Source organism: Scyliorhinus canicula, chromosome 11 (genome assembly GCF_902713615.1).
Source record: "Scyliorhinus canicula chromosome 11, sScyCan1.1, whole genome shotgun sequence".
Lineage (NCBI taxonomy): Eukaryota > Metazoa > Chordata > Chondrichthyes > Carcharhiniformes > Scyliorhinidae > Scyliorhinus > Scyliorhinus canicula.
The window spans coordinates 48,717,828-48,732,559 of NC_052156.1; the positions used below are offsets into that span (position 1 = coordinate 48,717,828).

Consider the following 14,732-nt stretch of genomic DNA (forward strand, 5'->3'; position numbering starts at 1 on the left):
ATCTGCCTTGATGCGGTTGAAGGCCAGACAGGCCTCAGCCGTCAGGGGAAAAGTGGTGGATTTAATAAGTGGATGGGCCTTGTCCGCATAATTGGGGACCCACTGGGCATAGTAACAGAAGAACCCAGGTATCTCTTCAGGGCCTTGGGGCAGTGGGGGAGGGGGAGTTCCAGGAGGGGGCACATGCGGTCGGGCCCCAGGACTCCGTTTTCCATAACGTAGCCAAGGATGGCTAGGCGGGTTGTGCGAAAAACGCATTTTTCCTTATTATAGGTGAGGTTCAGGAGTTTAGCAGTGTGGAGGAAGTGATGTTTTCATCATGGTCCTGCTGGTTATGGCCGCAGATGATGACGTTATCCAAGTACGGGAACGTGGCCTGCAGCCCGTACTGGTCAACCAATCGGTCCATTTTGCGTTGGAAGACCGAGACCCCATTGGTGACGCCGAAGGGGACCCTGAGGAAGTGGCAGAGGCGGCAATCTGCCTCAAAAGCAGTGTATTGGCGGGATAGGGAGCTGGTGGTACGTGGACTATCCGGGCAGATAGGGAACTGGTGGTACGTGGACTTCAAATCTACTGTGGAGAAGACTCAATACTGCTCAATCTGGTTGACCATGTCAGATATGCGGGGGAGGGAGTACGCATCGTGTACCAGTTGATTGTCTGACTGTAGTCGATGACCATCCAGTGCTTCTCCCCAGTCTTGTCGACCACCACTTTGGCTCTCCAGGGGCTGGTACTAGCTTCAATGGTCCCCTCTCGTAGGAGTCGCTAGACCTCTGACCTGATAAAAGCCCTGTCATCTGCTCCTAGTAGCGATGGGCTTACAGTCCGGGGTGAGGTTAGCGAAGAGCGAGGGTGGGACGACCTTAAGGGTCGCGAGGCTACAGACGGTGAGCGGGAGCAGGGGCCCACCAAACTTTAAAGTAAGGCTGTGGAGGTGACACTGGAAGTCGAGCCCCAGTAATAGGGCAGCGAAGAGATGGGAAAGGATGTACAGTTTGAAGTTAGCATACTCTACACCTTGTACAGTAAGGGTCGCGACACAGTACCCCCGGATTTCTACTGCATGAGATCCGGAAGCCAGGGAGATTTTCTGGGTCGCGGGTAAAATTGGAAGGGAGAAGCGCATTACCGTATCTGGGTGTATGAAGCCGTCTGCTCCCAGAGTCAAAAAGGCAGGCCGTGTCGTGCCCGTTGATCCAGACAGTCATCGTAGATTTTGTGTGGTGATGAGGCCGGGACTGGTCGAGCGTGATGGAGGCAAGCTTCGGAAGGTGATGGGTAGGCCAGTCGGAGGTGGCGGTGCCCAGCGTACGATCGGGAGAGTAGACTCCCTGGAGGCTGCAGGGTGGTTCCAAGATGGCGGACCCCATGGGTCACGCGTGGCGGGTGGCATCGGCGATGGCGTTAAAGATGGCGGCCCCCTTGGGTCGCACGTGGCGGCCGAAATTGAAGATGGTGGCGCCCATGGGTTGCACATGGCGGGTGGCACGGCAGCTGGGGGCAGCCCCAACAGGCAGCAGGCAGCGCTGCTGGTCCTAGAAGTTTTAGGGAGAGATCGGGCCTGGCAGGCTTTCGCAAAGTGGCCCTTCATCCCACACCCGTTGCAGGTCGCGTTCCGTACAGGGCAGCGTTGACTGGGATTATTACCCTGGCCGCAAAAGTAGCACTTCGGGCTTCCAGCGTTGGCGGGCTGCTGTTCGGCACAGGCTTGCGCCGCACCCGGGTCGGATGATGGCGGGCTTACCAGTGCGTGGAGGATCTGCTTCTTTTGGAGGTCGGTGAAGTTTTCGGTGAAGGATCCAGGGTACGCTTCGAAGCAGCATAGCCAGTGCTCGAATGTTGCAGTGGCGTTGGCTGCCTGTGAGTCCAGCTTCAGGCGATCAGGCTTGAGTAGTTTCTCTTAGAATTCATCTTAGATTTTTATTAAATCGATATGCCATCAATGAACACACGATGAGTGGTGAACGTAACTGAGGCTTTAAAGGGCAGCACGGTGGCCTAGTGGTTAGCACAACTGCCTCACGGCGCTTAGGTCCCAGGTTCGATCCCGGCTCTGGGTCACTGTCCGTGTGGAGTTTGCACATTCTCCCTGCGTCTGCGTGGGTTTCGCCCCCACAACCCAAAAATGTGCAGAGTAGGTGGATTGGCCACGCTAAATTGCCCCTTAATTGGAAAAAATAATTGGCTAATCTAAATTTATTTAAAAAAAAACTGAGGCTTTAATAAACTAAACTGAAAGCCTCCTGGCCTCTGATCCCGAACTGGATCAGAGGCAGAGACTAGCCATTTTTATACCAGGCCCGAGGGGAGGCAGAACCATCGGGACAGTGGTTTACCCATTCTCCACCCAATCGTCTTTCCTGATTTTGGCGTCGACCAACGGAGAATCGCGCCCAATGTTTTCTTTTGCTGAGTCTTCCAAATCCCTGGTTTCCATGCTGCTCATGAGGTTTACTTCTTCCATGGTTTGCAAAACTATACAGCAGGCAGGAACAATCCCAAAGTCTCTTGCTGGGCATTATTACAGATCACCATCAGATTGATCCAAGCATACTGCTTCAGCATTAAAAATATTGTGCGATGCATGAACCTTGCCATATCTACAGTTATGGGCAGCACGGTAGCTCATAGGGTAGCACTGTTGCTTCACAGCACCGGGTTCCCATGTTTGATTCCCGTCTTGGGTCACTGTCTGTGCGGAGTCTGCACATCCTCCCCATGTCTGTGTGGGTTTCATCCGGGTGCTCTGGTTTCCTCCCACAAGTCCCGAAAGACATGCTGTTAGGTGAATTGGATATTCTGAATTCTCCCTCTGTGTACCCAAACAGGTGCCGGAATGTGGCGACTAGAGGCCTTTCACAGTAACTTCATTGCAGTGATAATGTAAGCCTACTTGTGACAATAAAGATTATTATAGGTGGAATCCAAAGTTGACACAGAGACATCATCAGCTGTGGTTGTACAGGATAGTCTTGAACACCAAGGAATATTCCTGAGATTTGTTTTTAATGATCAATATCAGTAAAACGGTGAACCTAAAATGAAAGGCAATGTGATAGCTGTCCAGAAAGCAAGCATTTACTTGTACAATCTGGTACCGGTGTTGTAGAAAGGATTGAAAATTAGAATCCTTGTGAACCACAATCCCCTGCATCTTTCGGAATCTGGCCAGTCTGTAGCATTGCAGAGTCTGATCATGCAATTGTCTATTTCGATGAGGGAAATGAGATGCGATGCTCAAGCAAACAATTCAGCTGTGACCTCCTTCACACATCTATTCACAGCTGATCGGTTAACATTCATAACATCTCCACTGGCAGCTTGAAATATTCCCAAAGCATAAACACTTGGTTTGGACACAATTTTCACAGCCAATGACATGCCGTGTCTGTCATGGCCAGTACATACCATAACCTCGTTATGTTTTACCTGAACTGAAACCTCCAGTGCCACCAAACCTTGTACAAATGGATGTAGCTGCATTTCTGCCTGTATACTTCCACTGTAGGGATGCAGGCCGACCTACCTAGCATTCCTCGGTTACTGTCCTTCTTCAAAAAAAAGCACAGATGTTGAGCAGTTTCAATTGTGGAACCACGGCAGCTGGGTTAGGAAATCAAACAACTGCAAAGCATTGGCCACAAAAATACTTTAAATATTTCAGTGGCAATGGAAAACAAGAAACTTCAGCAACTAATCTGGTAATTTTGCAATTGCATTTTTAAAAAATACTGATTTTATAGAATTGGCCGCAGGAACTGGTTCACCACTGTCATTTTGGGAAGGAAATGCATCCTCTTTACCTGGCCTGGCCTCTTATGTGACTCCAGTCTCACATCAACATGGTTGGCTCTTAATTGCTCTCCGAACTGGCCTAGCAAGCCGCTCAGCTGTGTCAAAGCACTTGAAAGAAACAAAGAAAGGACTGGCCACTCAGCTAATCCCTAAATATTAAATCAGGATGCGACAATGACATGCACAGGTGAACCCTGCAAAGGTTTCCATACTAACATTTTGGGACTGGTGCCAAAGTTGGGAGAGCCATCTCACAGGCTAGTAAAACAACATCTGACATTGTCATTGGTACTTACAGAATCAATCCTATTAACCAACCTTCCAGGTTCCTTCAACAATTATTACTCTGCAAGTACCGAATCATGGGCAGGACAACAGAGTGGGGTGACAGCGGTGTATGTTGTGGGGGAATGGGAGGAGTGGGCAATAATGGTTTCCAGGGAATCCTCAACACTGGCCCCAGATCCCATTAAGTCTCACAGTTCAGGTCAAATAGATAGGGAAAAGTTCTGCTGATCACATACAACAGACTTCCACAGCTGATAATGTTGATCACCACGAAGGGTAGAAAAGACACAGAATGCACTCTTGGTGAGGGACTCCATCATTAGATTTTTATTGAATTCAACGTCCACCAATTGCCCTGGTGGGATTTGAACCCAGTTCCCCAGAGCATTTCCCTGTGTCTCTGGATTACTAGTCCAGTTAAAATACTACTATGCCACTGTCTCCCCACTGACAATAGTGATATTGATGGAGCCTCTTTCTTTCATTCATGGCTTAATTATAGTCCACCATTCACAACTAGTGAGACGAGATTTAACATGTTAAATCTGGATATCCAGAAGAGCAGCAGCCTATTAGTAATAACCAAATTGCACAACACCACAATCAGTAATCTTGCGGCCTGGCACATCCCTCACCAACTATTCAGTATGATCAACTCGAGTTCAATTAAAAGTGTAGAAGAACCTAGAAGGAGCAGCGTGAGGTATATCTGAAAATGAGGTGCCAATCTGGTGAAGCAGATAGGAAAATCTGCATGTGAAAGAGCAGAAACAGCATGTTATAGATATTGCTGAATGATTCCATAACCTAGCAATCTGACCAAATTTCTTCAATTCTGCCACATCCAGTTGTGAATGGTAATGGATAATTAAGCCATGAATGAAAGGAAGTGGCGCCATGATATCACTGTTATCAATTATCCTGCGTATGACTGCAAATGACTGAAATGTTGTCAACTACCTTGAGCCAAAGGTTTCGAGTGGGTGATTCTTCCCGGCCTCTTGAGGCCCCACCCATCACAGGCATCAGGTCTTTAGCTAATTCCATTCACGCCAGGTGATACCAAGAAATGGTCGAGTGCACTAGACACAACAAAGACTCCCTGGTGGGCAATAATCACAGAATGGTTATGCACAGGAGACTATTCAGTGCACCCTTTCTATGCTGGCTCTCCAAAGAAGCAATTCATCGCATGACACTTTCCCACCTTCTCCCTGTAGCCCTGCACATTCTTCCTCTTCAGGTAATAATTCAATTCCCTTTTGAATGTCTCAACTGAAGTTCACAATCTCAGGCAGCACATTCCAGATCCTAATTTCTCACTGTACAAAGGTTTTTCCTCGTGTTGTTATTGCCTTTTTTTTGCCAATTATCCTAAATATGTACCTTCTTGTTTGATCCTTTCACCAATGGAAAGTTTCTCCTGATCTACTCCAGTCTGGACCCACAATTTTGCACACCTCTATCAAATCTTCTGTCAACCTTCCATTCTCCAAGAAAAATAGGTCCAACCCGCAAAACTGTCCATGTAACTGAAAGTTCCTCACCCCCAAAACCATTCTCATGAATCTTTTCTGCAGCCTCTCACATATCGTCACATTCTTCCTAGAGCATGGCACCCAGGATTGGACACAATACTCTAGTTCAGGCCAAAAGGGCATTCGGTACAAATTTAACATTACTTCCTCGCTCTTGCATTCAATATTCCTAACATTAAAACAGCAGATACTATATACTTTATTAACTGCACTTTCAACCTGACTGGACAGCTTTAACAATTTCTGCTTGAATATGACCAGGTCCCTCTGCTCTGACACCCCCTTTAGAATTGTACCCTATGTTTTATATTGCCCCCCCCCCCCTGTTCTAGAAACACCACTTACTAAATTCGATTCACCACTTTCATTCAGCCCCTTCCCCAAATCACAGTTCACAATACTTCCAAGCTTTGTGTCATCTGCAAACTTTGAAACTGTGTCCAGGACGCCAAGGTCCAGGCTATCAAGGTGTCAAGCAATTGAGGAACTCCACCCTAAACATTCCTCCAGTCAGAGGAAACCGGAGTGGGGTGGGGGGTTGCAAAACAAACGTTCCAATCACAGCAACATGTGGTACTTTTAAGATGTGCTATTTGACCGAGTGCTGAAACATCGCCAGTCCCTGGTACTGGAGCAGCCTCAGCGCTGGGTCCCTCGCCCCGAGTCACGAGTACCTGACATCTCCAAGGCAACAAAGGCGCCGGTGGTAACTGACCAATAGAAATACCCTTTCCGGGCCCGTGGTGGGGGGAGGGGAGCTGGCAACCAATGGGAGAGAGGCTTACTCCCGGTTTGGTCGCCTGAGCGAAGCTCGGCTTGTCCAATAGGAGAAGGCCTTTCATCCCAGCTCCGTCCACGTTCGGCACTTTCCGGCAGCAGCCCGACCTTCGGAGAGTGAGACTGGGAGCTGTCAACAAGCGGCTGCTTCCAAGTCCCCACGCCGACAGACCGACCGGCACTCTCTCAGGCTGCCGAGATGGACATCATCAATCAGGTAAGAGACTTCCTTCCACAGGTCGCGAGTGGCATTCGGGTGAAATAGAGTGACGGTTAGATTGTCCGGAGTCCCTGAAAATAAATCTTCTTTGCACTTTATCCCGCCAGCTTGTCGCCTCTGGTACATTTCGCATCGCCAAGGAGCCCCTGGGGTTTCTGCGCCTCCTCGAATGGGTAAGTTTTGCACAAAATCCACTTGTGACATTTCAGAAGGGGAGAGTGAATTTAAGATATTACTTTGCAACGCCCTTTGACTTGGGTGACTTATTTGTCGTTGGCTTGACATTGAAGTAGAATAAAAGATTTGTCTCTGGTTCAAAAGGAACAGTTTGCCGGATTTGCCGGATTCAGTAAGATGGCTTGTGCATGCTGCTGGTTCGGAGTCATGAATCTGGCTCCCAACACAAATGTAATCAGGGTTTTCTCTGGAGAACGTGATGCCGCCCCTTCCCCATACCAGTTGTTTATACCTTCAGGCGAGGGGCTGTTATGTCTGAATGACTGCACAAACTAGTGCGTTTGAAATGTTTCGCCCCCCCTCTAACCATGCACAGTTTGAAAAAGAACAAGGTCCAGTTATACATTTGGCAGCGAGCAATTGATGACTAGAAATGTTTGACGTTGGAATTCGATGATATGAAGGATGGCGTTTTAGGGCAGTTCTTGTATCCAAACATATGGCATACGTTAAACATTACCATTTGCCAATCGATATGCCTGCGTTGCCCCCCATCTTATGACTTGTTTCACTTTATTAATATTTTGCGTTGTACACACTGACTGAAGAGTCAATCGTTTTTGAGAGGTTTTCGCTATCTTTTGCCTCGATTTTCTTTTCTTCCACATTTCTGAGAATGCAAACCGTATTCAAAGCAACCGTACAGAAGGGAACTTGGAATCTAATTTTCTTCTTTCTAAAATCATGTTACCACAGCGGATCATTTCTTTGTTGATAAATCCTGGTAATTTCATTTATGACTGCTTAGTTAAAGAATATAATTCATCGTAAATTAAGTTTCCTTTCCAGATGGTAAATATAATTGGCTTAGTAGAAACCCGGAGGGTATGAATGATGTTTGTTTAGAAGACAGTGAGCAATGGGGTATTTCGTGTACTTAGCTAGCCTTCGAGTTTTTGTGATTTGTACCAAAATGTATTAATGCCATTAAAGTGTGATAAGAACCCAGTCGTGAGATTTTGTAATGAAGTATTTTGACTACATTTATAGACCTCAAAATGGAGAGGAATAATTGCCACTTTCAAAACTCTATACAAATAGCAATTGTTTTTTTCTGACGAAAATTGAAAAGCTTTAAAAAAACAAAGTTTATTAAGCTTGAATTGGTGTGTGAATAAAGTATATATTTATTATTTGTGGTGGTATCTTCTGGTCAAGTAGTGCTGTATCGCTAATGCTAGTAATTGGAGTAGGGTCTGCAGTTCAGACGTGTAGTACCTGAATTTACTACTTGACTCCTATATCTAATTTACTTAACACAAAAAATAATGATATAGGTTAAGATCATTTTTTAAAGATTAATCCTTTCCAAGTGGTGTTTCAGAATGACTATTAAAGATGCATGTTATGATTATTATGGGTAACATAATAAGCCATTTTATGTTTACTGAAACCAATGTTATATGTCATAAGGGATCTGTAAAAATATATTTCAGATTATAGTTTGTTAACCAGAACAATAAATGGTTATTTTTTAATATTCACATTGATCACACATATTTTTATTTTATCTAGCACTGTTATTTTGAATAACACATTTTGTTAGCTACAATCAAATGTGAAATCTTCATCCATAATCCTGTGAAATAAGCAGAAACAATTGAATTTCAGATAGCTACAAGACCAGTATCACCATTGTGAAGTATTCTGCAAGATGCTTACTCATGTCTATACACAAAGGGCAATACAATCCCTTGATTGACAATTAAATGAAATATTGCACTGCTGATTCATGCTTTTTGGCACAATACATATTTATTATTTTGAAAACTAAAATGTAAATATTTGTGCTCCACTAATCTGGAAAGTGATTTTTTTTGAGTTGACTATATTAGCAGCTGAATTTGAGGGGGGAATAATTCTTTAAAGATACACAAAGTAAGTTCCCTAGTAGACAAAATAATTGTTTGTTTGTCTAGTAACTAAAGTTTCTGAAGTTTGAACTGCACATCTATCTGAAACTCAAAAGCAAAATGCTGTGGCTTCTGGAAATCTGAAACAAAAACACAAAATGCTGCAAATACTCTACAGATCTGCGGCATCTATGGAGTGAGAAACAATATTAATTTTTCAAGTCATGGATCTTTCATCCAATAATTTTTCTGATAAAAGGTAATTGTCCTTCAGGGTAGTGTCCTAGGCCCAACCCTTTTCAGCTGCTTCGTCAAAAGATCCAAGATGGAAGTGTTCGCTGTTGATTACACAACATTCAGCATCATTTGTGACTCCTCAGACACTGAAACAATCCATGTCTGAATGTAGCAAGACCTGGACAATACCCAGGCTTGGCCTGACAAGTGTTAAGTAAAATTCATGCCACCTAAGTGCTAGACAATGACCACCACCAATAAGAGAGAATCTAACCGTGGCCCCTTGAAATTCAATGGCATTATCATCGCTGAGTTCTCCTGCTATCAACATCATGGGAGCTACTACATACCTCAAACTGAACTGGACAAGCCATATATATTTTGGCTCCAAGAACAGGTCAGAGGCTAGGAATTCCGCAGTGAGTAACTCACCTCCTAACTCACCAAAGCCTGTCTACAAGACACAGATGAGGAGTACGATGGAAAAGTTGCCTGGATGAGTGCAGCTCCAAAAACAGTCAAGGAGCTCAATACCATCCAGGACAAAGCAGGCTGCTTGATTAGCACCCCATCCGCAAACATTTATTCCCTCCACCGCCAACAACAGTGGCAGCAGTATGTATAACTTGCAAGGTGCACTGCTGGAACTCACCAATGCTCCTTAAACAGAACCTTCCCATCCCATGGCCACTGCTATCTAGAAGGACAAAGGCAACAGACTTATGGAAACACCATCACCTCAATGTTCTTCTCCAAGCCACTCACCATCCTGACTTGGAAATATATCGCTGTTCCTTCACTGTCGTTGGGTCAAAATCCTGGGACTCCTTCCTTAACAGCACTGTGGGTGTACTTCCACCACTTGTACTACAGCAGTTCAAGAATGCAGCTCACCACCACCTTTTCAAGGACAATTTGGGGTGAGCAATTTAAAAACCCTGCAGCGTTAACTTTGTTTCTCCACAGATGTTGCCAGACCTGCTGAGTATTTCCAGCATTTTCTGATTTATGTTGGGATCTCAAATTATGTTTGCTTCACTTGGCTGACTGTTTTCATGTTCACCTACAGTGCTGGCTATTCTGACTTGAGGAGAGGAAAAATGGATAATGTTGAATTCACTCCACCTGAATAATTCCTCTGGCCACAGAACAGGATTGAGTCCAGATTCTGTTCATTCAGCTAGAGGAGGTATATGGTGGCAAATGACAGAGAGAATAAAACTGAGTTAAAGAGAAAATAAATCAGAAAATTCCAAAGCATTACCTCTTTCAAATATCATTATCACAGCCACATTTTTAGCAATGACACCAATGAAAAAAAACGTTCAATGATACCCTTTCCAAGTGAATATCCAAAGATGAGTCATCCATGTGGTAAAACTTTAAAATGATTAATTTACCGGACATCAGCAAATTAGTAGCATAAGAGATGCATAGTGAATGCATAATAATTAGAGCGGTTTAAGTTCACATGGGAAATTCATATTTAGTTATAGTTAACAGTGTATGTACCAAAATGGATTATATACTCTTTGTACTTTTTACAAATAAGCAATTGTCACATATCTACTCACCCTGCATACTTGCCACAATGTTCTTACCTACAAATAAAAACGTTTAAGCATATTTGATTTGAAATATTAAGTAATAAATAATATTCCTGAGTTTTTTTGCTTTTATATCAAGCAATTTATTTGGAGTTTTGAAGGTTGTTGTCCCCAATTTCCTTCAGTAGCTTTGATTTTAAATTGCTAGTATTTAGATGCTGTTCATATTATTTAATAATGCCTAGCATTTCATGAATATGCACATTATTAGTCCTAATGTTCAAATATTTCAAGAAAAACAAAATGGAACATAATGAAGCAATGTAGCTAGAACTGTAAAAGAACTGACAAAGACAAATACTAAAAAGGTCCATTGATATGGGGCGTGTTTCAACCAAAAGATTTCTGAGGGCTGGATTCTTCTGCCTCCCCCACCATAAAATCTCCACGGGCGGGGCACAGACCATGTAAATGTCCATTGGCCTCAGGTGGGATTCTCCGGTGATCGAGCTAGTGCGGCCGGAGAATATAGCCCTAAGTGTCATTTTGGGTGAGTTTGACGGCTGTTTATCACTGGCTTTTTGGCTGAGGTCGACACCGCTTTTCAACCATACTTTGTAATTTTTTGAGCCTTGGGGAGTTTCTCCCCGGTTAAGCCCACACTGAGCAGCTGAACTCACTAGTGAGATCAACTCCACAGAGCTCGGGGTGCCATTTTGAAAGAGTGCCCCGACTTTCAAGTGAGCTTGAAGGTCCCCCACAAGACCCCACCCATGGGTTGTGTCATCCCCTGCACATAAAGCCATTACCCTCCACTCCCCTAAGTGAGGGCACCCCTCTATAGGGTCACTGAGGGCCCCCTCCATTTTCAGGCCTCTCCACCCCCACTTTGGGCCCCCCTTTCAGGACCCCCACCCTTCACCCCTCCCAACCTTCATTAGGCCCCTTGATATTCTCCCTTCACACGCCCCCTACTTTTCATTGCCTCCCTTATGCCTCCTTTCATGGGCATGACGGCCAGACCATTGGCACTGCTATCCTGGCAGCTGGACACCCTGGTACTGCCACCTGGGCACCTTGGCAGTGGGCATTGAGCCGGATGGCTCATTTAAATATGATGATCTGGATTTTGCCTAAGGAGGGTGAGATCCAGATTGCGATGTCTCGCGAGGTTCGGTTGAATCTTGCAAGAGGTCTTAAGCATCGAGAATCTCGAGAGAGAGGTCCGTTGGCCTCTTCATGCCACTAGGTCTGGTGTGACGTGTCCGTCGAATCACGCCAATGGTCTCAGTTAGGAATTGTGGTTTTGTCACTAACAAATAGTTATGATTGAAATTCGTTGCCATTATTTGATTAGTATTGCTTTTGGGTGAATTGTGCATGGTAGCATTGTGGTTAGCACTATGGCTTCACAGTGCCAGGGTCCCAGGTTCGATTCCCGGCTTGGGCCACTGTCTGTGAGGAGTCTGCATGTTCTCCTCGTGTCTGCGTGGGTTTCTCTCCAGGTACTCCAGTTTCCTCCCACAAGTCCTGAAAGACATGCTATTAGGTTACTTGGACAATCTGAATTCTTCCTCTGTGTACCCGAACAGGCGCCGGAATGTAGCGACTAGGGGCTTCTCACAGTAACTTCATTGCAGTGTTAATGTAAGCCTACTTGTGACAATAAAGATTATTATTATTAATAAAATATACTCAATAGCCTCAATGTTACTGCTGTTGATATAAGGAATGTATTTTTTTTCCTTTGCCATTTTAACAGAATAAATTGGGCCTATACTCTGAGGTTTAGAAGAAAGAGATTGATCTCATTGAAACATGCAAGATTCTGGATGGCCTTGGCAGCACAGACACTGGAAGGTGGTTTCCACTGGTTGAGGTATCTAGGACACAGGGACACAGACTCAGGATAAGGGATCGATCATTTAGGACTGAGTTGAGGAGAATTTCTTCACTCAAAGGGTTGTGAATCTTTGAAATTCTCGATCCCAGAGGTTTGTGGTTAACTATATTTTAGGCTTGGATAGACAACTTTTGGACTCTCCAGAGGTATGGGGACTAAGTGGGAAAGTATTGAAGCCCAAGATTATCCATGATAATGTTGAATGGCAGAGCTCAACAGGCTGTGTTATCTACTCATACTCCTATCTCATTTGTTCTTGTGAGCAGAGATGTTAACCTATTTAAAATAATCAAGTTAACACCTGCAATAAAATAGTGGACAGAAAAATTTCAAGTGAATGCAATCATTCATTTATATTGTTTTTTAAAATAAATTTAGAGTACCCAATTCATTTTTTCAAATTATGAGGCAATTTAGCGTGTTCAATCAACCTACCCTGCACATCGGTGTGTTGTAGGGGTGAAATCCACAAAAACATGGGTAGAATGTGCAAACTCCACATGGACAGTGACCCAGAGCCGGAATCGAACCTGGGACCTCTGCGGTGTGAGACTGCAGTGCTAACCACTATGCCACCATGCTGCCCATTCATTTATATTGTTAACAATAATTTCTAGCTATGATACAAATGTATTTACATTTATTTTACTAAAGACTTGGATATATTCCACAAAGGAACAAATAACGGGGTTTTCCATATCATATGTTTTCCTTGTAAAATGACTAGATGTGACACATACAATTTCATCATTCTTATGTTACTTGGTTGGTTCACTATTGTGAAAAAGATCAATCTACTGGGAATGGATTTATCATGTATGACTTGATGTGTGAACCGAGATATTTTACACATTGGTAACAGAAATGCAGCATTGTAGAAATTCTGGCAGTGCAAAGATATGTCCCAATTCTATTTAGGCTTGCAGGTTCAACATTATTTTAATTATTTTGACAGGCATGTTGACTTAGAGATTGGCGGTGGCAGGATCTTGTCAGAGTGCAGAATAGGTGTTGGTCTCTGGAGCAGCTGAAGAAAAGTAGAAATTAAAAAAAAAAAATCTAAATCCAATGTACTATTAATACATCGTTCTATCATTCAACTATTTAAAAAAAAAGCCTATATCAAGGATGATCGAAAAATAAGTCCCTTTTTTGGTTGTTTGTAAATCAAGTTATCGATATGACTGAAACTTCAATCTAACTTCATATGAGACTGATCCTTAGGGGGAGTTTAATCATTGTCCTGAACGGACAGATAATTCCGGCCCATTTGAAGGTAGATACAACCACAAAAAAAGGCTTTGGGTTTTATAGATGAGGCATAGACCACAAGAGTGAAGATGTACTGATGAATTTAGATAAAACATTAGTTGGGCCACCATCCGAGTAATATGTGCTCCATTATAGAAAGGATATTAAAGTGCGAACTTGCACTGAGAATCAATAGAAAGATGCTGAGTATGCAAACTATATCATCAGGAGAGACTTGGAGGTGTCAGATGAGACACTGATTTACCTCATATTTTGTGTCTGGGTGGGGAGTTGATGGTATTTGGGCAGCTTCTAGCAGATTGCACTATCTTCACTCAGTAATAGATTTCTCTAGTTGAGGCCGATCACCCAACTGTTCCAACCCACCTTCTTCCCCTCTCTCCAGGTGTCATTGTCACCTCCTCCTCGCTCTAGTTGCTGTTGTTACCTCTTGCTACGCAGGCTTCCAACGCCCAGCTTGAGTGGGTGGTGATTGTTAATGAATCCCAAATTAGATTAAAATAACGTGCATGCAGTAAGTTAGCCCAGTGATTCTATACATTAAACTGAGTTCACATTCTGCCTTTTCAAATAGAATCTCGAACTCCAATCTCACCTCATGATTTCCCGTAACAGCCTTCCCGAACAGGCTCCGGAATGTGGCGACTCGGGGCTTTTCACAGTAACTTAATTTGAAGCCTACTTGTGCCAATAAGCGATTTTCATTTCATTTCATTTCATTATTTTATTATTTTAGCTTATGCGAAATGGAGTAGCAGGTGTTGTCAAAGCATTGGGATGGAGCTTCTTCATACCAATGTAATTGATACTCAATTGAACTTCAGAAATTTGAAAAGAGTGCCACTGCTTTATAATCCTCGCTGCACTTTAAGGAAGTTAGAGCAGCAAGATTTACAAAACAGTGTGGCCATTTTTTAAACAAGGTTTTAGCTGCTGTTTTATGGCCTGTGATGATCGGTATTTACCTTGAATACCGTGCCCCTTTAAGAGGCTTGGAACCCTGGGGGACTCTGCCTCTGGCTACGCCCCCTGGAAACAGGATATAAGATGAGACTCCAT

The 14,732-nt window shown here is 43.9% G+C and overlaps 1 protein-coding gene across 1 annotated transcript in view; it reads left to right on the plus strand.

The window, feature by feature from the left end:
* Window positions 1-6,407: 6,407 nt before the first annotated feature.
* The window catches only part of synpr (synaptoporin), a 471,385-nt gene continuing 463,060 nt past the window's right edge, over window positions 6,408-14,732 (plus strand). Inside the window, exons 1-2 of the mRNA XM_038810565.1 lie at window positions 6,408-6,621; window positions 6,732-6,797. Of these exons, the coding sequence (XP_038666493.1) occupies window positions 6,604-6,621; window positions 6,732-6,797 (84 nt within the window). The 5' untranslated portion in view covers window positions 6,408-6,603. The remainder of the gene's footprint in view (window positions 6,622-6,731; window positions 6,798-14,732) is intronic.